This window comes from Pristiophorus japonicus, chromosome 4 (genome assembly GCF_044704955.1).
Source record: "Pristiophorus japonicus isolate sPriJap1 chromosome 4, sPriJap1.hap1, whole genome shotgun sequence".
NCBI classification, from domain to species: Eukaryota; Metazoa; Chordata; class Chondrichthyes; family Pristiophoridae; genus Pristiophorus; species Pristiophorus japonicus.
In genome coordinates, this window is record NC_091980.1 from 69,526,562 (window position 1) to 69,552,345 (window position 25,784).

Consider the following 25,784-nt stretch of genomic DNA (forward strand, 5'->3'; position numbering starts at 1 on the left):
AGACTGGTGAATGATACTTAAAGGGTTGACGGTGGATAGGCAATGGCAAACATTTAAAGATCACATGGATGAACATCAACAATTGTACATCCCTGTCTGGAGTAAAAATAAAACAGGGAAGGTGGCTCAACCGTGGCTAACAAGGGAAATTAAAGATAGAGTTAAATCCAAGGAAGAGGCATATAAATTGGCCAGAAAAAGCAGCAAACCTGAGGACTGGGAGAATTTTATAATACAGCAGAGGAGGACAAAGGGTTTAATTAGGAGGGGGGAAATAGAGTATGTTGGGAACATAAAAACTGACTGCAAAAGCTTTTATAGATATGTGAAGAGAAAAAGATTAGTGAAGACAAACGTTGGTCCCTTGCAGTCAGATTCAGGTGAATTTATAATGGGGAACAAAGAAATGGCGGACCAGTTAAACAAATACTTTGGTTCTGTCTTCACAAAGGAAGACACAGATAACCTTCAGGAAATACAGGGGACCGAGGGTCTAGTGAGAAGGAGGAACTGAAGGAAATCCTTATTAGGCGGAAAATTGAGTTAGGGAAATTGATGGGATTGAAGGACGATAAATCCCCGGGGCCTGATAGTTTGCATCCCAGAGTACTAAGGAATTAGCCCTAGAAATAGTGGATCATTTTCCACTATTGGTGATTCCATTCCACAATGGTGATCATTTTCCAACAGTCTAGCGACTCTGGATCAGTTCCTATGAACTGGAGGGTAGCTAATGTAACACCACTTTTTAAGAAGGGAGGGAGAGAGAAAACGGGTAATTATAGACCGGTTAGCCTGACATCGGTAGTAGGGAAAATGTTGGAATCAATTATTAAAAATGAAATAGCAGCACATTTGGAAAGCAGTGATGGGATCGGTCCAAGTCAGCATGGATTTATGAAAGGGAAATCCTGCTTGACAAATCTTCTAGAATTTTTTGAGGAGGTAACTGGTAGAGTGGACAAGGGAGAACCAGTGGATGTGGTGTTTTTGGACTTTCAAAAGGCTTTTGACAAGGTCCCACACAAAAGATTAACGTGGATAGAGAACTGGTTGGCAGACAGGAAGCAGAGAGTCGGGATAAACGGGTCCTTTTCAGAATGGCAGGCAGTGACTAGTGGGGTGCCGCAGGGCTCAGTGCTGGGACCCCAGCTATTTATAATATACATTAATGATTTGGATGAGGGAATTGAGTGTAATATCTACAAATTTGCAGATGACACTAAGCTGGGTGATGGTGTGAGCTGTGAGGAGGACGCTAAAAGGCTGCAGGGTGACTTGGACAGGTTAAGTGAGTGGGCAAATGCATGGCAGATGCAGTATAATGTGGATAAATGTGAGGTTATCCACTTTGGTGGCAAAAACACGAAGGCAGAATATTATCTGAATGGCGTCAGATTAGGAAAAGAGGAGGTGCAACGAGACCTGGGTGTCATGGTACATCGGTCATTGAAAGTTGGCATGCAGGTACAGCAGGCGGTGAAGAAGGCAATTGGTATGTTGGCCTTCATAGCGAGGGGATTTGAGTATAGGAGCAAGGAGGTCTTACTGCAGTTGTACAGGGCCTTAGCGAGGCCTCACCTGGAATATTGTGTTCAGTTGTGGTCTCTTAATCTGAGGAAGGATGTTCTTGCTATTGAGGGAGTGCAGCGAGGGTTCACCAGACTGATTCCCGGGATGGCAGGACTGTCATATGAGGAGAAACTGGATCGGACTGGGCCTGTATTCACTGGAGTTTAGAAGGACAAGAGGGGATCTCATAGAAACATATAAAATTCTGACGGGACTGGACAGGTTAGATGCAGGAAGAATGTTCCCGATGTTGGGGAAGTCCAGAACATAATCTAAGGATAAGGGGTAAGCATTTAGGACTGAGATGAGGAGAAACTTCTTCACTCAGAAAGTTGTTAACCTGTGGAATTCCCTACTGCAGAGAGTTGTTGATGCCAGTTCATTGGATATATTCAAGAGGGAGTTAGATATGGCCCTTACGACGAAAGGGATCAAGGGTTATGGAGAGAAAATGGGAAAGAGGTACTGAGGTGAATGATCAGCCATGATCTTATTGAATGGTGGTGCAGGCTCAAAGGGCCGAATGGCCTACTCCTGCACCTATTTTCTATGTTTCTATATTACACTCAGTCCCTTTATCCAAGTCATTAATATAGATTGTAAATAGTTGAGGCCCCATTCACCGATCCCTGTGGCACCCCACTAGTTACTGTTTACCAACTGGAAAACGATCCATTTATCCCGACTCGTTTTTCTGTTAGTTAGCCAATCTTCTATCCATGTTCTATCCCATAAGCTCTTACCTAGTGCAGTAACCTTTTATGTGGCATCTCATTGAATGCCTTCTGGAAATCCAAATACACCACATCCACTGGTTCCCCCTTATCCAGCCTACTCGTTACATCCTCAAAAAGCTCCAGAAAATGTGTCAAACATGATTTTCTTTTCATAAAATCATGCTGAATCTGCATAACTGCATTATGATTTTCCAATTGTCCTGCTACTGTTTCCTTAATAATGGACTCCAGCATTTTCCCAATAACAGATGATGGGCTAACTGGTCTATAGTTTACTGCTTTCTGGCTCCCTCTTTTTTTTAAAATAAGGGGCGGTACATTTGCAGTTTTCCAATCCGCTGGGACCTCGCCAGACTCCACGGAATTTTGGTAGATTGCAGCCAATGCATCCACTATCTCTGCAGCCACTTCTTTTAACACTTTAGGATGCAGGCCATCAGGTCCAGGGGACTTGTCCATCTTTAGTTCCATTATTTTACCGAGTACTTTTTCCATAGTGATATGATTGTATTAAGTTTCCCTTTCCCTATAGCCCCTTGATTATCAATTATTGGGATATTTTTAGTGTCTTCTACCATGAAGACTGATACAAAATATTTGTTCAAAGTCTCTGCCATTTCCCTGTTCCCCATTATTAATTCCCCAGTCTCATCCTCTAGGGGACCAACGTTTACGTTAGCTACCCTCTCCCTTTTGATATATCTGTAGAAGCTCTTACTCTCTGTTTTTATTGATGATTGCAATTCAATTCCAATCGCAATTCCTCAGATTATGAAGCAGTTCGTGTCCGCATGCATCACGATTTGGACAACATCCAGGTTTGGCTGATAAGTGGCAAGTAACTTGACCGGCTACATAAATACTATGGCTACAAGAGAGGGTCAGTTGCTGGGTATTCTGTGGCAAGTGACTCATCTCGCGACTCCCCAAAGCCTATCCACCAGCTACAAGGCACAAGTCAGGAGTGCAATGGAGTACTCTCAGTACTCTCAGTGCAATGGAGCGCCAACAACACTCAAGAAGCTCAATACTATCCAGGAGAAAGCATCCTAGACAGTCCCTCGTATTGAGGATGACTTGCTTCCACGCCAAAAAGGGATAAGTTCACAGGCGTTTCAAAGAAGGACCTAATATTCAATGGTCCCGAACACATGTTGAAGGGTGGAAGATGCCTGTGCGTGGATTTTTTTAACGTGTGGTGGCCATTGCACACCAGCCACCATGCGGGCTTGACAGCTAGGTCTTGGTCCAGTGGCAAGGATTAACCAAGACGACTGGAGACCAGCTCTGCTGCACGGACCAAGTGCACACACATATTGAAGTGTGGGCTGGCCTGTGCTGCCCCTGGGCCCACGCCTCTTCTGGGTCCCAAACTCACGTCTCTCCTGGGCCCCGATCACGTCGTGCCACGATCACTTGCCGCTCCTGCGCCCCCAACCTCGCCGCTCCTGCTGTACCTGCCCACGCTCCAATCAGCAACCTAACACCAATAACCTAGTAAGCAGTAACCAACACAAATTCAGAAGGCTAATTCCGCAACTTTTTTGCAACTGTGGAAAGCCTTACGACATTGCGCAGCTAAATTTCCAAAAGTATGGAAGTGCAATTATATAGGGCCCTGGTGAGACGGCACCTGGAGCACCAAGTACCACAGCAACAAGTAGAAACCACCCGAGTAGCAAAAGACTATACATTCCAGATATTTTCATGAATCTGAACACTGAACTGCCATTTCCGAAGGTTGGCAATAAACAGAAACAATAGGAACAGAGGTTCTCCGTGAACTCAACACACTCTGATTTAGCAGAATCTGCAAATATACAACAGTTGGCAGATCACATTCCAGCAGGTTAAAAAAGTCGACTTTGCACTACTGAACATAACATTTCAATTTCTTCAAAGCACATCATCTCCTAAAATCCAATAAAGTAGCAATAATCAATTGCTAAAATGCTTGCTCCTCTAGGTTTGTGCCGTTCAGAGACATGCCATCTGACTATCCATTTCTGAGCCTGGAGAACTCCTCTGTAGGCAATCTTGATGGAGTAGTCAATGATAAAGATTGGAGATTTTGAGAACCACACATTTCTATGGGTCCTCTGTCTGCATTTTGCAGATGATCGTTGCTGCAAAAGGAAACGCATAAATAAATATGGTCATTGAGGACAACTGCCTGGCTGCCTCAGAACTTGCACTTGCCACGTGACTGGCAACCCATCCAGCATCTTAAACATTCGCTCCTCTATCACCGGCGCACTCTGGCTGAAGTCTGTACCATTTACAAGATGCACTGCAGCAACTTGCCAAGACTTCGTCAACAGTACCTCCCAAACCCCCGACCTCTACCACCGACCTCTTGTCCTAACGAGAGCGGCAGTTGCATTGGAACTCCATCACCTCCAAGTCACACCATCCTGACTTGGAAGTAAATTGCCGTTCCTTCATCGTTGCTCGTTCAAAATCCTGGAACTCCCTCCCTAACAACACTATGAGAGTACCTTCACAACACAGACTGCGGCAGTTCAAGGCGGCGGCTCACCACCATCTTCTCAAGGGCAATTAGGGATAGGGAATAAATGCTGGTAATACCGGCAATGCCCACATCCCGTGAATATATAAAAAAGAAATTTTTTAAAACTGCTAATATCAAGCGAAAGAAAGCCGGGCTTCATTTTTGTCACAGTTGTTTCCTCCATTTCATTCACAACATGGCATCTTTATGTAACAAATTTATTCAGCACACCTACCACCCAACAGTAAGAAATACAAGATCTTTCAGTACATATTACAGTATGTGGTTAGCAGGGAGTTTTGGGCTATAATTCAATCTTCAATTTTTTATATTCTGACTAGTTTCGGGTATCTGTACTCTTCTCATCATTTTTAATGCAGTCAAAACACATACCATTGTTTTTATCAGAGCGATGAGGATGACTGTTCACTTCATTTGGAACTCCATGTGTTGCCCAGCGAGTGTGAGCAATCCCAAAGTGCATTTCAAATTCCTCATCAAAGTCCAGAAGTTTTTGTTCTGAAAACAAAATAATTGTTGTACACAAAGTGCTGTATTTAAGCATAAATATAGATCATTGCAGACTATTACAACATTCCATATTACTTACAATTTGGAGGACAGAAATGCAAATCTATTATTAACTTTAAAAAAAAAAGTCAGTTGGGCAAGTATACCTCCCATGCTGCCTGAAGGGTTGTGCCTCTGCCAATTAGATGCAACATGAACTCAAGGTAAAATATGTTTCAGACAGCAGCCGTAATAAATAATCTTTACGGGATACTGGGAAATTAGGTATTTCACACTGCAATTATTTCCCGCCCTAGAATGGCATTCTTCTAAAATACTTTGGCATGGATTTTGAGATCAGCGGCGAGACGAAAAAGTGATGGCTCTCGCTGCTGACCTTGAAGAAATCTGCTCACAAAGATCTAGCGATCTCTGTGGCGTCAATTTCACTTTGATTCTGACGCCAAGTCTAGGGGAACTCCAGCCTCCGTGATGTTGTCAAGCTGGCTAAGCAGCCAATCGCATTGTAGAATTCTCACAGACAGCAAACTAGGAAGTAAAATGCACTGGTTTTCTTTCCACTTTTTAATCATTTTACAGATAGCGAAATAAAGATTCGGCCATACACATGGGATCAAGATAGAAGCTGAAATATCATAAACAAACTTAAAAAAATATTAAAAACTATAAATTATCATAATGGAAAGATTTGACATACCGCAAATATAAAATAGCTTTTCCGGGCCAAAACAGTTGTTCAGCAGTAATTTTGAATCTGTACGCCATTAAAATCTCAGTTACACCTCATTTGACAAGGCTTAACTTTTTTCTGGGGTGGGGGGGGAAGAGTTTAACACCAATATTCGTGTAAAAAGGGAAGTTTTAAAGTGGAGGGGTTCTTCCCTTCCGTTTCATGCAGCTATTGCCAATTCGATGAAATACATTTTTGTAAATTTAAAAAAAACTGCAATATATTATTTATTTATCTTCACTACTGATTCACATTGTAGGCTAATAGAATAAGTAGCAGGAAAATACTTTTTAAGGACTTTCCATCTGAATGTAAATAGTCTGAAAAATTACTCAGCTCAGACACTTGGCAACTCATTCTCAATCTCTGTACTAGAACTCCATAAGCAAAATGTGTTCAATATCATGATTCTATAGTACAGGTTGTACTTCTCCAGTGCGGGACTCTAATCCAAAAACATCCGTGATTCGGAATTAGTTGGGCCTGAGGGAGAGGAGGGTTTATTAAAAAATTTTGATTGGCTGGAGCGGCTTTCAATCTGTGAGTGTGTTCGGCAATTGGCTGGAGTGGCTGTCAATCAATCAGTGATTGGCTGGAATGGCTGTCAATCGAATTGTGTCGGTACTCCATTCAAACTTGGTAATCAAGAGGGAGAGAGAGGTAAGAACTTGCCCTGGATTGGAGGTACAGTCGAGGCTGAATGGGCCCATACTGCATATCTGCACTGCTGAAAAGTAGAAGAGGCTTCAAAGTTGTTAAAGCAGCTTTAATTTTCTTAGTAAAACATGACAGTGGGCAATGACATTCAGACGTGTATTCGGCGATCGGCTGGAATGGTTGTCAATCAGCGAATGCAATCGGCTGAAGGAGCCGCCCACAGGCTGCCAGCACGCACACACACACACTCAGCAACCCAGGGGCTGTCGACAGGTGTGAGCTCCCGTGGTTCGGAACATTATCTGTTCTGGCACTGGTCAAGTCCCAAGAGTGCTGGACTAGAGAGGTCTAACTGTAAAACTTAAATTTAACCAATGACAATCCAAGGAGTGTTTTACACTGGTTTTGCAACTTTTCATAATTTCTGTCCAAATTGAAAAAAACAACTAAAATTCAAACACAGAATTTATTCAAAGGAATTGAGCACAACTCAACATAGGTTATGTATAAAAAAGGGTCAAAACTTAGGTATTTTAAAGTCTATTTTTAGGTTTTAGATCATGGAGAACTCTTCATACTTACAAAGAGCTTTTGATTTGGTAAGAGATAAAATGGAGCAAACTGAAAGCATCAATAACAAAGGCGTGATGCGATGTACTAGCTATAACAGATGTATGACTTCGATTTGGACAGTACTTAATATTTCTAGTTATAACATTTTTAGAATAGATAGAAGAGAAAAAAGGTGGTACGATGGTAGCAATAGAACATAATGATAGCCTATGGGGTTGCATTCAGACAGAATCCACATGGATAGTTAAGAAACTGAAAAGGAAACAGCATCATTCTCCGTGTGCATTACAGGCCACCCAACAGTGGAAATGAGATAAGTGGAAGAGCTACAGACATTTCAGAAAAATATGTACAAGAACAACAGGGGCAATAATGGGTGATTTTAGCCATCCCAAGATAGATTGCAATAAAGATAATGCACTTGATCAAAATGACACTTTTTAGAATGCCTCCAGGATTGCTTCCTTGATTGATATATTTATAATTCAATCAGGAAAGGAGTTTTATTTGATTTAGTTCTGGAAAATCAAATGGGGCAAATAATAGATGAGAGTCAATGATAAGGATGCTGGACTGGAAAAAGGCAAAGTTCAGCAAGATGAGAGAGTCTGGCCCAAATTAACTGAGTGGAATAGTTAGTAAACAGGGTCAGCAGTGGAAAATCTTCAAATGTGATATGGACAGAATATAATAGATATATCCTGATAAGGCAAAAAGGGGCTGCATCAAGGAATGAAGGACCATGAATAAAAATAGAGATTGAAACAATATTGAAGAAAACCATAAGGAATGTAAAAAGAGATAGAGCATTTAAAAAAAAGAGATGGGCGAAAAGGGAACAAACTAGCAGATTATATGTGGAAATAGTATTGGCTTTTTTTTAAAAAGCATATAAAAAGTAAACGGATAGCTAAAGAAAAGGTATGACCACTCAGGGATGAAAGTGACATACATCTTATGTCATTGAGAGAAGTCAGAGAGGATATGCAAATTGTACCATGGGACAGTTGAGTAGCCAATGTGACACCTTTGTTGAAGACGGGAGAAAAGGATAAATCAGCATGATAACAGAGATGAGAAACTCGAGCTATAAGGAGAGACTTGAGATACTAGGACTATTTCTACTGGAGCAGAGAAGGCTAAGAAATGACTGGAGAGTTTTTTTTAAATTTTGAAATGTTATGGTCGGGTACTTAGCGAAAGTCCATTTCCTATGTTTGGGGAGTCAATTTAAAATAGTCACAAAGTAAAGAAAGAGGCTAGGTGAAATTTATTTACACAGGTTATTGGAGCATGGAATATTTAGCCATATGGAGTGGTTGAGGCAGATATTATTGCATCTTAAAAAAAAAAGAATACATGAAGCATGAAAAGAAACATGAATACATTAAAGATTCAAGGTTATGGGGAGAGAGTGAGCAGTGGGATTAGTTTTGGACATATATCTTAGCTGGTAGCAATTCGACCACCTATCCGTATTTCAAAGGTGTTGAAATTTCAGCCTATTTCACAAAAAGATTGGAGGTTGTCAATATCAACCACAGATCTATGGAAGGCATGACTGGAAGTTGGTGGAACTAAATCAACCAGGCATTATGTTTCCCGAATGCTGAGTATGCATGAACATGACATAAACAGATAACTTTAAAACAAATTATTTCACGCAATCAAAATGTGTATATTTAGTATTTGCCCCCAATTAAGTTGTATACAGCAAATAGGGTTGCTAAAGTCCAGCTTTTAAAAAGGGTTTCCATTTTCCTCAGAAAAACTTTCTGGGACTTCTCAGCTGCTGTCTTAGAGGAATGTTTATTTTCTTCCAGACTTTTGAGATCAGAAAAATGTTTCCTGATGTAAATTCACGAATGGGCTCTATTTCAGCACACTGGTCACGTATTTCTGGATTCAACAGGGTTTTGAAATAAATGCGAAGTAGGGTTGGCATGGTTATGGGTTTTAATTTGAAAAATTACATTGAGATTTACACTCAATTATAGTAGGCTTCAAATACCAGAAAATTACCCTCAGGCATTAAATAATACACATTTGGGATTTCTGGGAACATGCCCTCAGAAATAAATGTGTTCAATCATTTCAAAATGCAGCTGATTGTAAACTCTGATTTTGTGTACTGTGTCTTCATATGTCAGTTAGCTTTTACTAGTTTTCTAGATTGGTATGTATGCCGAGATCGCATATTTACTGGCTAGACCAATACTCAGCTGGAAAAAAAGAAAGCTCAGACTCATTTTTAATTGTGTGATAAACAGGTCATACCTTTTAATAGCCTAAAAAATTAACATAGAAATATAGGCCCCAAGTTTCCACACGCGGCAAAACAGGTGTCCCTCCGAGCTGGACGCCCGTTTTTCACGCCGAAAACGGCACCTGAAAAAAACCGCGCTATTCACGAGCACTTTGCAGCTCGATGTCTGCTTGGCGCGGCGCACAGGGGGCGGAGCCTACCACTCGTGCCGATTTTGTAAGTAGGAGGGGGGCGGGTACAATTTAAATGAGTTTTTTTCGTGCCGGCAACCCTGCGTGTGCGCGTTGGAGCGTTCACGCACGCGTAGTCTGAAGTAAACATTGGCACTCGGCCATTTTAAAAAGTGCTGCAGAAAAAGTGAAAATTTGTTTATTGAACCCTTGCAAAGGCTTGTATTTTAATTTTCTTGATATTTCTGTGTGTGAGGGTGAGGGAGTGCATTCTGTAATTAAAGATAGACTGTGATAAACGGGACACATGCACTTGTTTGAGACTATTCAAATTCTTTGTAGCTGTTCAATTGTTAACATTTTTTAATAAAACCACATTGCCCTTCCATGATCAGCACTGAGGCTTCTTGCAGCTTTCTCCCCCTGCCGTCGGTCGGTCCCGACGGCAAACGGCTGCCTCAAGTACTGAGGCTTCCTGCAGCCTTCTCCCTCCCTCCCTCCCCCTGCCGTCGGTCGGTCCCAACGGCAAACCGCTGCCTGAAAGGCCTACCTAAAGCACTTTCACACAGGTAGGAACATGGTTTATTTAATCTTTTCTTTGCTTATACATTTTAATTCAGGTTGGATTTATTTGTATAATATTTGTGTAAGTATAACTAAGGATTTATTGTAGAATTTAATGACTTCCCTTCCCCCCACTCCCCCCCCACCTCGTTTCTGACGCCTAATTTGTAACCTGCGCCTGATTTTTTAATGTGTAGACAAGGTTTTTTCAAGCCTACAAAAATCTTCACTTGCTCCATTCTAAGTTAGTTTGGAGTACGTTTTCACTGTGGAAACTTTCAAATCAGGCGTCAGTGGCCGGACACGCCCCCTTTTGAAAAAAAAATTCTGTTCAAAAGTGAAACTGTTCTACCTGCCTAGAACTGCAGAAAACTTAAATGTGGAGAATTCCGATTTCTAAGATACTCCATTCTCCACCAGTTGCTCCTAAAAATCAGGAGCAAATCATGTGGAAACTTGGGGCCATAGAAAATAGGTGCAGGAGTAGGTCATTCGGCCCTTCGAGCCTGCAAAAATGCAAAAATATACAAAAGCAAAACAAAAATAGAATGATCAATTTTATGTGGCTCATTGTCTGCAGAGAGAAAAATATACAAGCATCAAAAATAAAAATGTTAAATACTAAAGACTATCAAATTGAGTATTGGCAAAGTACTGAAACTAGAATTTGCAGATCATGGTCACTTACTATGAAGTTGTTCAGCCAGGGACTTCACTTTTCCTCGGTTTCTAAAGAGACAGATACGTCCACCATTTTCATGATCTTTGTCACAATTTTCATCAACTGCTATTCCTGTTATTTAAAACAGTAGTTATTCAGGGATGAAAGCAGAATATATCAAGTTTTGCTGAAGAAACTAACGCACATGGTTGCACAGGCAACAAAAAGATTTGTAATAAAGATGTTTTCTTTCTATTGTGATTAGTCACACTCCAATTGGGTCTGTGCCCCACAGACTAGAAAGAAGGGTGCAAAATCTCTGCTGTGCCTATATGAAGATGTTGAGCAAGATTGGGTTTAAAATGTGATGCCACATTCCAAATCCCTCCCCAATTGAATGGTTAAAGAGCTCACAGACAGATATTCATTGTCTGGGCTTACTCGTGAAGAATGACGTTATGGAGGGAAATGTGCTGTATTCGAGCATGAATCATGGGCTCAAGTTTCGGCCTGAGTTGCTCCTATTTTTTGGAGCAACTAGTTTAGAATGGAGCATCTTAGAAATTGCAATTCTCGGCATTTAGTTTGCTCCGGTTCTAGTGAGTTAGAATAGTTTCATTTTAGAACAGCCTTTCTTTTCCAAAAGGGGGCGCGTCCAGCCACTTACACCCGTTTTGTAAGTTTAAGCAGTGAAAACTTACTCCAAACTAACTTAGAATGGAGTAAGTGTAGATTTTTGTACGCTCAGAAAAACCTTACCTCCACTTTAGAAATTAGGCGTAGGGAACGAGAGATGGCGGGGGGAAAGGGAAGTTTACAAGCATTAAACACTTCACTTTTACAAATAAAGAGCCATCATCAATAATAAATGATAAATCAATATCAAAAAAATATTTTAAAAATTTAAAATTAAAAAATTAAAAATAAAAGAAAATACAAAATCAATCAATAAATAAAAAATTAAGTTCTACTCACCTACTGCAGCATCCGGTGCCCCCCAACAGCCTGCTGGGACGGGGCCTCCCCAGGAAATGCTAGTCAGGCAGGCCCCGCTGCCGCCCAGGACTTGGGGCGGGACCCGCCCCCAGCGAGATGCCGGGGGGGGCGGGCCTCGCTGCCGACAACAACGCTGATTCCACTTCGGGCGTGGCCCACACCCAGAAGAAGCCGGGCCGCTGCCGCGGACTTCGGGCAGGGCCCGCCCCCAGCGAGATGCCAGGCGGGCGGGCCCTGCCGCCGACGAGGTAAGGGCTGTCAGGCCACTCGGCCCGGGATAGGGGCAACGTCCCTTCGGCTAGGGATAGGGTCGTCGCCCGGAGACAGGATGCGCTGGGAGGGCCAGGAGCTACTGCGCACGTACGCAGCTCCACCCTCAGCAGCTCCTGCTGCGCCGCACCGAGCTGGAAACGGGCCCACAGATATCGGAGAATCGCGAGGTAAGTATTCGGCTCAATTTCTCTTCTACAAATTAGGCAGGCCGCTCCAATGTGCGCCGTTCTAGCAGGGGTCCGAAACTTGAGCCTATTGTTTAAGAAGGGGAGAGAAGCTGAGGGAGTTTTAAAAAAAATATGGAACACTGCCCAAATAATCACCTCTTCCACAGAATATAGACAACTGAATCAACTGGGCCTCAATTGAAAACATTTTTTTTTAAATGATAACTTCAATAGTACAGGGCTCATCAGTACTGTACTGAAGTGTCAGCCTACATTATGTGCTCAAAGACTTTGTAGTAGGCCTTGAACCTATGCCATTCTGACACAAGGGCAAGAGTGTTGCCACTAAACCAAGGTTGACAAATAAATTATGTGTACCTAATTCAGCTGCCTGCAGTCTGGAACTGCACAACTCCAGCTCACTGATCATTTCAGTCCTTGCTAACTTAAACTGACTCCCCAATATGCCCATCACATTAAATATAAAATCCTAATCCTTGTCTTCAAATCCCTCCTTGGTGTCTTATCACCCATCTCAATAGACTCCTCAAGCCTTATAATCCTTCTTGAATGCTTTGGTCATCTGATTCTTGCCTTTTGTTCAACCGCCCTCCCTTTATCCACCATTCGTGGTAAGGCCTTTAGCCACCTCAGCTCTAAACCTCTAGAACTCTATAAACTTCCTCCTCAACACTTTTAAAACCTAATGAAAATGCTCAGCATCATGTCATGCTCGGAATTAATTGAGGTGGTGTGTAGAGGAATGAAGTAGAGTCCATTACTGAGGATGGATTATTTCGGCTCAGACAGGGGTTGAAGGGGATAGTGAAAATATGGCAAGGGATGAGATTAGGAGAGATATGGTTGGAAGGAAGTGATACGGTTGGAACGAAGTGATAAAGGGCATTAGAAGGTAGGCTGGCATCCAGAATTAGCAACCCATGCCTCCACGCCAACTTGCTCTATCATCAGCAAAGACTAATTGTTTGTGCTTCCATTTCTACCTACTTTAGGGCTCAAGTTTTGGATCCCCGCTAGAACGGTGCACATCGGAGAGGCTCACCTAATTTGTAGAACTGGAAAAGTGCCAAATACTTACCTCGCGATTCTCCGATATCTGTAAGGCCATTTCCAGCTTGGCGCGGCGCAGCAGGAGCTGCTGGGGGCGGAGCTATAGCCCTGCACCAAAAACAGTGCCGGCAGCTGCATGTGTGCGCAATGGAGGCTGTGCGCACGTGCAGTAGCTCCTGGCCCTCCCAGTGCATCCTGTCTCCAGGCGACGACCCTATCCCTGGCCGAAGGGACGTTGCCCCTATCCCGGGCCAAGTGGCCTGACAGTATTTATCTCCTGGGGGGGCCCCGTCCCTGCACGCTGTTGGAGGGCTCCCGGTGCTGCAGTAGGTGAGTAGAAACTTAAATTTTTATTTATTGATTGATTTTTTTATTATTTTTTTAATTTCTTTTGTCTGATCTTTAAACATTTTTTTTGATTGATTTATTGGTTGATTTATTGATTTATCGATCTTTATTATTGATGATGGCTCTTTATTTATAAAAGTGAAGTGTTTAATACTTGTAAACTTCCCTTCCCTCCCCCCCACCTCCCCATCTCTTGTTCCCTACGCCTAATTTATAAAGTGTAGGCAAGGTTTTTGTGAGCATACAAAAATCTACACTTACTCCATTCTAAGTTAGTTTGGAGTAAGTTTTCACTGCCTAAACTTGCAAAACAGGCGTAAGTGGCTGATAACGCACCCTTTTGAAAAAATAATGTTCTAAAACAAAGCTATTCTAACTCACTAGAATTGGAGCAAACTAAATGCCGAGAATTGCAATTTCTAAGATACTCCATTCTAAACTAGTTGCTCCAAAAAAAAAATAGGAGCAACTCGAGCCGAAACTTGAGCCCATTAACTCCACCTCCTGACGTTTTCATGCTTTTTCATTGTCTCAAATGTCTAAATTCTTTGGTTCCGGTTTTCGTGAGCTACAAAGCCCGCCCATTTGCCACTCAAAGGACCGCCGATGGCCGCCGAGAGACCAGGTGGTACTTTGTCTGAATGATTCCTCTAAAAGAGGTGGCAGTACCGCCCGCCAGCAAAATAACGGCTTACACCGTTAATCTGGGCAGCAGCGGGCGGGAGCTCTCAATCTCAGTGGCAAATGAGCTTGCCGCCCAAGTGTCGCCAAGGATGGAGTCGGGCCCAGGGAGTGGGGGGGAAACTCTTTAAAAGTTAAAAAACATAACCAAAAAAAAAAAACACCGGTACACCTTCAGGGGAACCTATCCAGATAACTCGCTGTAAAAAAAAATGTTCACTAACCTTTTCTTTCATGTCTTCATACCTACCGTCGGGGTAAGAACAGCCTCCATGCAGTGGTCCTTCCCCCTTCTGGCGCCAACTCTTGCCTGCACCAATCTGGCATCTCGGCGGGCGGGAGGCCACTTACACGACTTGGTCACCAGAGGACGTCAGCGAGCGGTTTCCAGCGGTGCTCCCCTTCCGCCCGCTCCAGCCCATGTGGAAACTGGGAGCGAGAGGAAAACGGCAGCAAAACTCGGTGGCAGCAGGTGGTAAGGACACCAATATCGGGGCCTTTGATTTCTCATTATTGTCTCTATTGTCTCACGGTAATATTATTTTGGCCATTTAACCATCTCCTGTTTTCCACTCAAGCACTTTATAGGTTCTTCTATTTCTTCTCGTGTATCTGTAGATGAAGGTTGACTTCTTTTTGTTCTGTTTATTTTTAAATGCTACTCCTCTGTAAAATTGTCCCACTCTAATGAAGGGCCCACAAGTGAAATGCCAACCTGTCCATTTGCTCCATAGGTGCTACCTGACCTGCTGAGTGTTTCCAGCATTTGCTATGTATGGATCATGTTGTTCATTCCGTGCCCAGTTACTACTGAAGCTCATCGACAGAGAATGGGACAGTCTTGGATCTGGCCTGGAGGCGACGACGGTTAAACAGGTTCCCACTGCTTCTATAGTTTAGTTCCACTCCAGCGGGGAACTTGTTGAGTGTGAGGTGGAGCATTGCAGCGAGGAAGATCGAGAAGAGAGTTGGCGCGATGACGCAGCCCTGCTTGACCCCGGTCCGGACGTGGATTGGGTCTGTGGTGGATCCGTTGGTCAGGATCACGGCTTACATGTCATCGTGGAACAGGCGGAGGATGGCGACAAAATTTTGGGGGCAGCTGAAATGGAAGAGGACGCTCCATAGTCCCTGTCGTTGAGCTACATTCAGAGGCTGAACTCCAAGTCATCGTCAACGTCTTCACTGAGGCATATGAAAGCATGGGCCTTAAGCTAAACATCCGTAGAACAAAGGTTCTCCACCAACCTGACCCCACCACACAGCACTGCCCCCCAGACATCAAGATTCACGGCATGGCCCTGGACAACGTAGACCACTTTCTATACCTCGGGAGCCTATTATCAGCAAGAGCAGGCATCGACGACGAGGTTCAACACCGTCTCGTGTGCCAGCGCAGCCATCGGCCGCCTGAGGAAGTGTGTTCGAAGATAATGCCCTCAAATCTGGCACCAAGCTTATAGTCTACAAGGCTGTAGTGATACTGGCCCTCCTGTATGGCTCAGAGACATGTACCATATACAGTAGACACCTTAAATCGCTGGAGAAATACCAACGATGTCTCCGCAAGATCCTGCAAATCCCCTGGGAGGACAGACACACCAACGTTAGTGTCCTCGATCAGGCCAACATCCCCAACATCGAAGCACTGACCACACTCGACTAGCTCCGTTGGGCGGGCCACACTGTTCGCATGCCCGACACAAGATTCCCAAAGCAAGCGCTGTACTCGGCAAGCAAGCCCCAGGTAGGCAGAGGAAACGTTTCAAGGACACCCTCAAAGCCTCCTTGATAAAGTGCAACATCCCCACCGACACCTGGGAATTCCTGGCCAAAGACCGCCCTAAGTGGAGGAAGAGCATCTGGAAGGGCACTGAGCACCTCGAGTCTCATCACCGAGAGCATGCAGAAAACAAGCGCAGGCAGCGGAAAGAGCGTGCAGCAAATCAGACTCTCCAGCCACCCTTTCCTCCAACGACTGTCTGTCCCACCTGTGACAGAGACTGTAATTCCCGTATTGGACTGTTCAATCACCTGGGAACTCACTTTTGGAGTGGAAACAAGTCTTCCTCGATTTCGAGGGACTGCCTATGATGATGATGAGTTACTACACCATACACACAACAGATTTCCGAGTGTAGATACTCTGCTCCAGTCCTTTGCTAATGCTGATCTGTATCTGATGCTGATGAATTGGGCACTCAGTAATTGCACAGAATTTATTTAGGAAAATTGAAACTTCTTGTATTCTGCTACATATCCTGATTTAATAGAACATATTCAAAACTGCTTAAATACATTTTGAGAATTTACCTGCTGAATCATACCCTCTGTATTCAAGTCTCTGCAGACCTTTGATTAAGATCTCAAAGATCTCCTTCCGGGTGCGAGGAACTCTGTAGTTCAAGTATGCAAAGATTCCTGCAAAATACAAGTTTTCTATTCAAACTACCAATTTACCCAACACCCACAGCAACATGTCATAAAATTAACTTCACTAAGTAAACCAATAACTTTAACCAGCCTCAGAAAACAAGTACAAGATTAAATATTGAAATGCAAGTACCAAAAAGAAATTGAAGTTACCAATTAACAGTCTGGCCAATGTCTCATCAAGGTATTTTGGACTTCAAGAAGATTCATAGAATTTTACAGCACAGAAAGAGGCCATTCTACCCACCACACCGATGCTGCTTCTCTGAACAAGCTCTCCACTTCATTCTATTTTCCTGCCCTTTCCCCAAACTTTTAAAATTGTTCTTTTCCAAATAATTATCCAATTTAAAAGCTTATTAGGGATTCTGCTTAAACTTCTGTTTTTGGCAGGGAATGTCATGTCCTAACCGTGCAAAAAAAATTCTAATAACCTCTCCTGTTGTTTTTTTGGTGATAATCTTAAATGTATGCCTTCCAGTTACTGACACCCCAACCTGTAGAAATAGTTTTCCTCCCATTTACTTTAACAAACCCTCTCAATTCTGAACACCTCTATTAGATCTTCCCTTACTCTTTGTTCTAATGGAACAATCCCCAGTTTCTTTAGTCTCTCCTCATAACTGCAATCTCTAATCCCTGGTATTGAATTCTGTCCCAAATATGGGCAGCCTAGTTTGTTACAACTCCTGTGGCACGACTTCTAGCCTCCAAAGCATCCTCTCCAAATCTTCACAAACACCAGCCTTGCATTTACATGGCAGCTTTTTTTTTACATCAAAAGTTACCCCCTCTTTAATGGCAAACAGCAATCTTAACTGCTGCTGCCTCATCAGATTTCCAATTCCTTAGCCGATTGCATAACTTTTTGTGATCATTGAATGCATACAGGAAGCCCAAGATCCAGCAAGGCCACAGCCATGTCTCCTGGTAATCAACTGTAGGATAGCATCATGGTGCAACTGAGGAGGTAAAAACAGAAAGGTGCATGTTCTGAAAGAATAGCATATCCTCTCAAAATAAAACACTTGACACTTGGAACTGGTACAAATCTAAATGACTCTATTGCTAGTTTATTGACTTTGGGCTAGAATTTCCCAAAAATTCGCCAGCTCCAGATTGCCGCCCAAAACACCGATAAGATTTTAAAATTACCGCGGGTGAAAAATTCCACAAAAGGAAAAAATTCCGCCTGGCGGAAAAAATGGACCTTATACCCGACTTTCGGCAGAAAATGCAATCTTGGGCTGATAGGGCGATTCTTAATCAAAATGGGCAGTAATTACTAAAATTTAGACCGTAGCTGCAGGTTGGGAGTAGGATGGGGGAAAACAGAAAATATATTTTTTCCAAAAACATAAAATAAAAAAAATCAGAACACATTCTCAGGACCCTTTTCAACGTAATCATTGTAAAAGAATTTTAAAATAATAATTAAAAACCCTTTAACTTACTTTTTTTTGTAGGGCTACTTACCAACCGCCCAGCTCCCGCTGCTTTTCGTGGGCGTTTTTTTTCTACTTACCTACGGGTCACTGCTAAGCCCAAACTTGGGCGGTAGTAGTTTTTGGACGGTCCCCAGCGGTATTACGAAACCGCCGGTGGAACACTTTCTGGAAATTTCAGAATTTCCAAAACGACCAATACCGCCGAGAAACAGGGCGGAGATGCAGTGGAAAATCAAGCCCTATGTTACCTATTGTGCTGGCCCATTTCTCATGTGGCTCTATGTCATCCAATTGTTTATATTTGGGGCATTTGTTCTCTTTAATATCTATTCCCATTATATATCCATAATTTATATACAAATACATAACCAAATACTTTACTTAAGTAAAAATGTAAATAAATCTTGGGATCGATGAATGCCAACATAAAAATACCTATCAGAAAGAAAGACTTGCATTTATATAGTGCCGTTCACAACCACTGGACATTCCAAATCGCTTTATAGCCAATTAAGTACTTTTGGAATGTAGTCACTGTTGTAATGTGGGAAACGCGACAGCCAATTTGCCAAAATTTTATTGCAGGATTTTCAAACTGGTACAGATTGAACCTCCCTTATCTAGAACTCCCTTATCCGGAACCACCCCTTGTCCAGAACCATTCCTGGCCACCGGGTGGCACATATGCAGAACTCCGACATGAACAAATTGAAGTCCTTTCTTGCTACCGACTCCTGCAATCACTGGCCTGACCCCGCGATCCACCGCAGCCCCCCCCACCGCCCCATGATCTCTCTGCTACACTCCCAGCCCCGATGTCCCCTTGCTCAGTATTTGTACCATCCAATTTAATGTGACCAACCCTCGCCCGGAAAAATCCCTTATCCAGAACAGGCCAGGTCCCAAGGGTTCCGGATAAGGGAGGTTCAATCTGTAACTCCTATATTCAATGATTGTGGCAGATGCCCTGAATTAAAATCATACCACTGTTCCTCTCATGCAAAATGTCCTCATTCATCCAGTGAGTAACAGAGCCCAAAAAACAGTTTTAAAATTCTAAAACATTTGCTCATCATTACTCACTTGCTACTTCAAATAAGGATTACTTAGTTCAGGTCTGGTTGATTAGTAATCGCTGATACATTTTTCCCAGCTACATTTTAGTTTGAAATATCTGTATTACAATGAGCAAAAAATATATTAGCACATGCCCAATGCTAACCAAACCAAAAAATACTGTGGATTTACTCTAATATTTATGAGCAAAAAAAATTTATTTGGAGGCCTCCTTCATATTGCTCTCACAATGCTCCCTTTATTCTTTGACTGGCTAAAGTTTCATTTTCAAGTGAACCCTCATTTTGCTCCTGCACATGCAAACCATAAGGCTCACCGGAGACCACTTCTCTGAGACATTTTGTCTCAAAGTGGACTGCCAAAAGGCTAGATTAACATTTCCTGGATTAAAGTCAAACAAATCGTGCATTCAGTACACTGAACTTTTTCACGCTGCAGATGCTAGGCTGGAATTGTGGCAACTTCATATTTCAAATCTAGTCCTTTTGCCTAAAATAATTTTTTTTAAATTGAACTTACAACTATCCAAAAGTGCCCAAGCTTACTACCAGTAATACCAGGCCTTAGATTAGGCACCAATTGGTCATTGCACACTAAAATTTGAGAATCATCCAAAAAGCTTACATTGTCCCCACAACCCTTTCAGCAGCCACGAACAGGACATCACTGGTAGCGGCTTAAGAACAGATCATCTTCATTCCCACTCAGTTGGGAAATGATGCCTAACATTATGATAGGAAGTAACAGAAATTGATGTTTTCTAGTTGAGGTTCTGGGTTTTATATATATATATCTTAAAAACTTTATAACGTCACATTAGGAACCAACTTCTTAAAAAAAATAAAACCAGTATTCATTAACTTACTATTACTCACTGAAGACTGCACCCATTGACATAAATTACTAAGAATTGCAAATTTTATATTAGTACAATACAGTCTTCAGTCATAAATCATTTCAATATACTGGCATTTTAAAATTTAAAAAACATACAATTGGCCAAGTCAATTGGCAGAGTCTCAGAAAACTCTAATATGACTAAAATTACATTAAGGTTCATTTGGGTGAGCAAAGCTGAAGTCATCTCACTGCCGATTAATCTGTTCAGTTAAATGCTTAACTAATTAAGATCAAAAGAAACAGACATTTATTTCTCCATCTCCAGACAAAAAGTTCAGTTAACTTTTTGCAGAACAACAGGATATCAAACTATGACTAATAATGTCTAACAAATGAAATCCAGACATTATTTCTCCATCACCAGTCTAAAGTTCAGTATTTTTATAGTATAGCTTAAAGCCATAAGGCAGAAACTAAGACAGCAATTGCTCCAACTTCCCTCAGAGCAAAATGCAAAACTTTAGTCTGAAGATTTCCATCAAAAATGTTAGCCTGCTTTTCAGATGCTGACTGAACTGCTGTGAATCTCCAGTGTTAACTATTTTATGTAAGAATTAAAAGGACTCTAGTCTTTTCAAAGGATATCACTAATTTGGGGGGTGGGAGGAAAGATGTTGGTCAGCATTACTAAAATATCATCATCATAGGCAGTCCCTCAAAATCGAGGAAGACTTGCTTCCACTCTAAAAGTGAGTTCTCATTCATTTTGAAGGGTGGAAGATGCCTGTGCATGAGTTCTTTTAAGGTGGGGTGGCGGTTGCACACCGGCTACCACACGGACTTGACGGTGCAAGGTCTTGGCCCAGTGACAAGGGGTCCAAGATGACTGGAGACCAGGCTCCGCTGTATGAGCCTAGGTATCTACGGCGAGGTGCGAGCCGCAAGCTCGACGCTGAGCAGCACCCTTCGGTGAGGTGGTGGGAGATTAGAGGCGTGGAAAGTGGGGGTGAGAGATTTGGGTAATGTTTCCCTCTCCCAGGTATTAGCTCCTGACCAAGGGCAGGCATTGGGCTGGCCAGAGGTCCACTTCGTGGGAGGAGGAGAGATCAGTGGCCACAGCCATTCCGAATAGTGCCGCGGGATCTTTTATGTGCACCTGAGAGGGCAGACGGGGCCTCGGTTTAATGTCTCATCCAAAAGACGGCACCTCCGACAGTGCGACAAGCCAGACTTGAGACTCCCAAAGCAAGCGCTCTACTCTGAACTCCTTCATGGCAAACGAGCCAAAGGTGGGCAGAGGAAACGTTACAAGGACACCCTCAAAGCCTCCCTGATAAAGTGCAACATCCCCACTGACAGCTGGGAGTCCATGGCCAAAGACCGCCCTAAGTGGAGGAAGTGCATCCCGGGAGGGCGCTGAGCACCTCGAGTCTCATCGCCGAGACATGCAGAAATCAAGCGCAGGCAGCGGAAAGAACGTGTGGCAAACCAGTCCCACCCTCCCTTTCCTTCATCCACTGTCTGTTCCACCTGTGACAGAGACTGTAATTCCCGTATTGGACTGTTCAGCCACCTAAGGATTTATTTTCAGAGTGGAAGCAAGTCTTCCTCGATTCCGAGGGACTGCCTAATATAAAATGCACAGTGGAGTTGGGAGACTTCAGAAACTTGGAATAGGTGAAGGAATAGAGAGCATTATATCCACATTTGCTGATGACAGAAAGCTAGGTGTAATAGTAAGTAGTAAGTAGTGCAAGTAGTAGTAGCAAGACCATCAGCAGGCCGGGACCATTGGTGGGAGCAGCGTGCGGCAGCCCGGCCCGTAAATCGGCACGGTCCCGGCCTGAAAGACCATCAGCAGGCCGGAACCATTGGAGGGAACAGTGTGTGGCGGCATACTACTGCAGGGAGCAGCGCGTGCTGCTGCAGGAGGGCGACGGCTACAAAGTCAGGTCGCTGATTGCAGTGCGGGCAGGCACAGCAGGAGGGGCGAAAGAGCGGCAAGAGTCTGTCGAGGGAAGTGACCGGGGCCCAGGAGAGGCGTGAGTCTGGGGCCCAGGAGAGGCGAGGGCCCAGGGGCACCACGGGCCAACCACATTGCAATATGTGCGCCCACTAGGTCCGTGCAGCAGAGCTCGTCTCCAGTCGTCTTGGTTAATCCTTGCCACTGGACTAAGACCTAGCTCTGTTGAGCCCGTGTGGTGGCTGGTGTGCAACAGCCACTACACATTAAAAAAAATCTACGCACAGGCATCTTCCACCCTTCAACATGTGGTTCAAGATCTGGAATATTAGGTCCTTCATTGAAACACCTGTGAATTCATCCCTTTTTTGACGTGGAAGAAAGTCATCCTCGCTCCGAGGGACTGCCTATGATGATGATAATGATGATTAACACTAAATAGTAAGGAGTAGAATGTTGACAAGGGACATTGAAAGATTAAGTGAGTGGGCAAAACTGTGGCAGATGAAGGTCAATGTGGGAAATGCAAGGTTATCCACTTTGAACCTAACAACAACTTACATTTATATCACACCTTTAACATAATAAAACATCCCAAGCATTTCATAGGAGCGATTATCAAACAAAATTTGACACTGAGCCACATACGGAGATATTAAGACAGGTGACAAGCTTGGTCAAAGAGGTAGATTTAAGGAGTGTCTTAAAGGAAGTGAGAGAGGTAGAGAAACAGAGAGGTTTAGGGAGGAAATTCCATTGGGGATGAGCAAGAGGACATAATTGTAGGAGCGCAGAGATTTCAGAGGGTTGTAGGGCTGAGATTGATAAGATTGTTAAGTAAGGATATGAAGAGATATGGAACCAAGGCAGGCAAATGGAGTTAAGATACAAATCAACCATGATCTAACGGAATGGTGGACCATACTTGAGGGGCTGAATGGCCTACTCCTATTCCTATGTAACTGATTCCACAGAGCCTATCCGAATAGCCAGATCCTGCAACTGCATTGTGATTGATAGCATAGCAAAACTGATTGATAAATGTTGACACCAATTTACATACACAAATGGTGACCAAAAATGATGACAACTGGAAGTAAGGTTTGTGAACAGGAAGAATGCATTTTAATATAAATCTCAAAAATTGAAGTACAATCTTTCTACTTCAAATCTAAAATTTCATATTACACCAATGATTCTCCTAGTGTCCTAGCCAACATTTATCCTTTAAGCAACCACATCAAAACAGATAATCTGATAATTTATCTCATTTAATTTCTTTAGAATCAAGCTGGCTGCCGTGTTTCCTACTGATAACAGTAACTGCGCTTGAAATGTAATTCTTCAAAGCACTTTGGGACATTGCGAGGACACGAAAAGCACTTTAATAAATAAAAGCTCCTTCTTTTCATTAATACTGGTGTTAGAAAACTACACTATCATAATACAGATTTCCACATTTCACAAGTTCATATATTTGAAACAATAAAACCTATAAAACAATGCTCCCAGAGTTAAGGTCGTTTGGGCCCAAGTTAAATGTACTGTTGTGACATTTATTTAGAAAAGCTCTGCAGTTGCTTTGAGAAAAACATTTTAAAAATGTCCCTCATTCACGTTTCGCACACGTCAAATCTCACTCCTTTACAGAGCCTACTTTTTGGAAAGGTACAAAACCGTTTTTTACGCGGTTTACTATTTTAAAAAGTTACCCCAGGCTTGTTCATCTGTCCATTTCAACAGGCTTGCAACTTCCTTGCTGCGCAGAATGGGACGGAGAGAGAAACCCCACCGATTTCAATCCTCTGACCAGGCCAATACAGCTCGAATTACCAGATCAGTATGATCAGCCCTAGTGGGAAACGCTACTGCTACAATCTCTTCCAAATACGCAACATAGCAGCAACAAAAAGCGCTTCAGCCAGGAATAACAGCAACCATGCAGTACTGTTTGCTCTGGACTTCCGAGTTTTCCCTACACAAACACTTGAGTATGTACAACTCCCTTACAAGATAATAGCGAAAAGCAAGAATATTTCAAAGGAAAATTGAAGTGCTACAAAGTAACCAAGAAAGAAAACAAGGAGAGGAAAAAAGTGAGAAAACACTCATCATCATGCCATAGAATCTCCCGTCCACAACATTTTAATGATGAATTTTGCTTACCGCACATCGTGTTAGAAACTGGAGCTGAGGAAACTGTCCGAATGGCTCCGATCAATGATCAGTGGCTGCGTGACTTTCTGCGCTTGTGCCTCCGCCTGAACACAATTACCTGCCTTCCCCTGACGGAAGCAGCGCCGACATCCTCGCCGTTGATTGGCGCTCGGTTGCTAGGCAGGACGTTAAAAGCCGGTTGCAACTAGCCAGGTTGGGGTTGGCACCTCCCATCTCACCAAATTGGGATTGGCACTTCCCATCCTTCCATCCCATCAGGTTGGGGTTGGCACCTACCATCTTGCCAGGTTGGGGTTGACACCGACCATCTTGACAGGTTGGGGTTGTGTACACAGGTTGCATTAAGCAACAGTGATGGCATTGACCATCCAAAGTGAAAATGACTACTCTGAAGTTTAGTATGTTAATGGCAGTGAGAAATAAAATATATACCTATAACTAACTGTGTCATTGTTAAGTAATAGACACCTCCAGTAATGCCAACCCACCCATCTCATAAATCATGAAACACATTCTTAAAAATCATGAGATTTGGTGAGAAACTATGAATTGCTTTTTTTACAAACATAAACTTAAGATAGATTGGCAGTTTGTTTATAAACATCATTAGTGGCTTTATTTAATCTCGAACAAGTCACACGGCTCTATACTTAATATAAGTAGAGAAAAAGTACTGGCAAAACTAATGGGGCTAAAAGCCGACAAATCTCCTGCACCTGCCGGCCTGCATCGAAAAGAGGGTTCGAAAAGAGGTGGCTGCAGAGATAGTGGGTGGATTGGTTTTGATCTTTTAAAATTCCCTAGATTCTAGAACGGTCCCTGGGAGGTAGCAAATGTAACACCACTATTCAAGAAAGGAGGGAGAGAGAAGACAGAGAACTACAGGCCAGTTAGCCTGACATCAGTCATCAGGAAAATGCTGGAATCTATTGTTAAGGAAGTGATATCAGGTCACTTAGATAATTATGACATGGTTAGGCAGAGTCAACATGGTTTTATGAAAGGGAAATCGGGGCTGAAATTGCCCCCCTCCATAAGTTCCATTACCTCCTCTAACTGGCGGGAATGGAGCAGAGAGGCCTTACCAACCAGGAGCGGATGGAGCCGTCCGAAATTGCTCTTGGGCCGGTTTTCACTCTGCCCGTTTTCCTGCCACGTTGGGCACGCGGCAACCCCACACTGACTGGTGGTGAACCCCTTTCCGCCCCCCCATGGGAAATTGCCCCGCGAGAAATTGCCCCATGGGAGCGGCGCTGCCACCAGTCGGTGCCATTGACAACATTCCCCAGCAGGGAGTTGTCTGTGGCTGGGTGGCGAGAGATCGTGGCGGAATTGC

At 43.1% G+C, this 25,784-nt stretch overlaps 1 protein-coding gene across 1 annotated transcript in view; it reads right to left on the minus strand.

The window, feature by feature from the left end:
* The window catches only part of LOC139262082 (glutamine--fructose-6-phosphate aminotransferase [isomerizing] 2-like), a 66,887-nt gene extending 42,362 nt beyond the window's left edge, over window positions 1-24,525 (minus strand). The window contains exons 1-4 of the mRNA XM_070877235.1: window positions 24,437-24,525; window positions 16,823-16,930; window positions 11,001-11,105; window positions 5,215-5,340 (exon numbers count right to left, since the gene is read on the minus strand). Of these exons, the coding sequence (XP_070733336.1) occupies window positions 5,215-5,340; window positions 11,001-11,105; window positions 16,823-16,930; window positions 24,437-24,443 (346 nt within the window). The 5' untranslated portion in view covers window positions 24,444-24,525. The remainder of the gene's footprint in view (window positions 1-5,214; window positions 5,341-11,000; window positions 11,106-16,822; window positions 16,931-24,436) is intronic.
* Window positions 24,526-25,784: the final 1,259 nt, after the last annotated feature.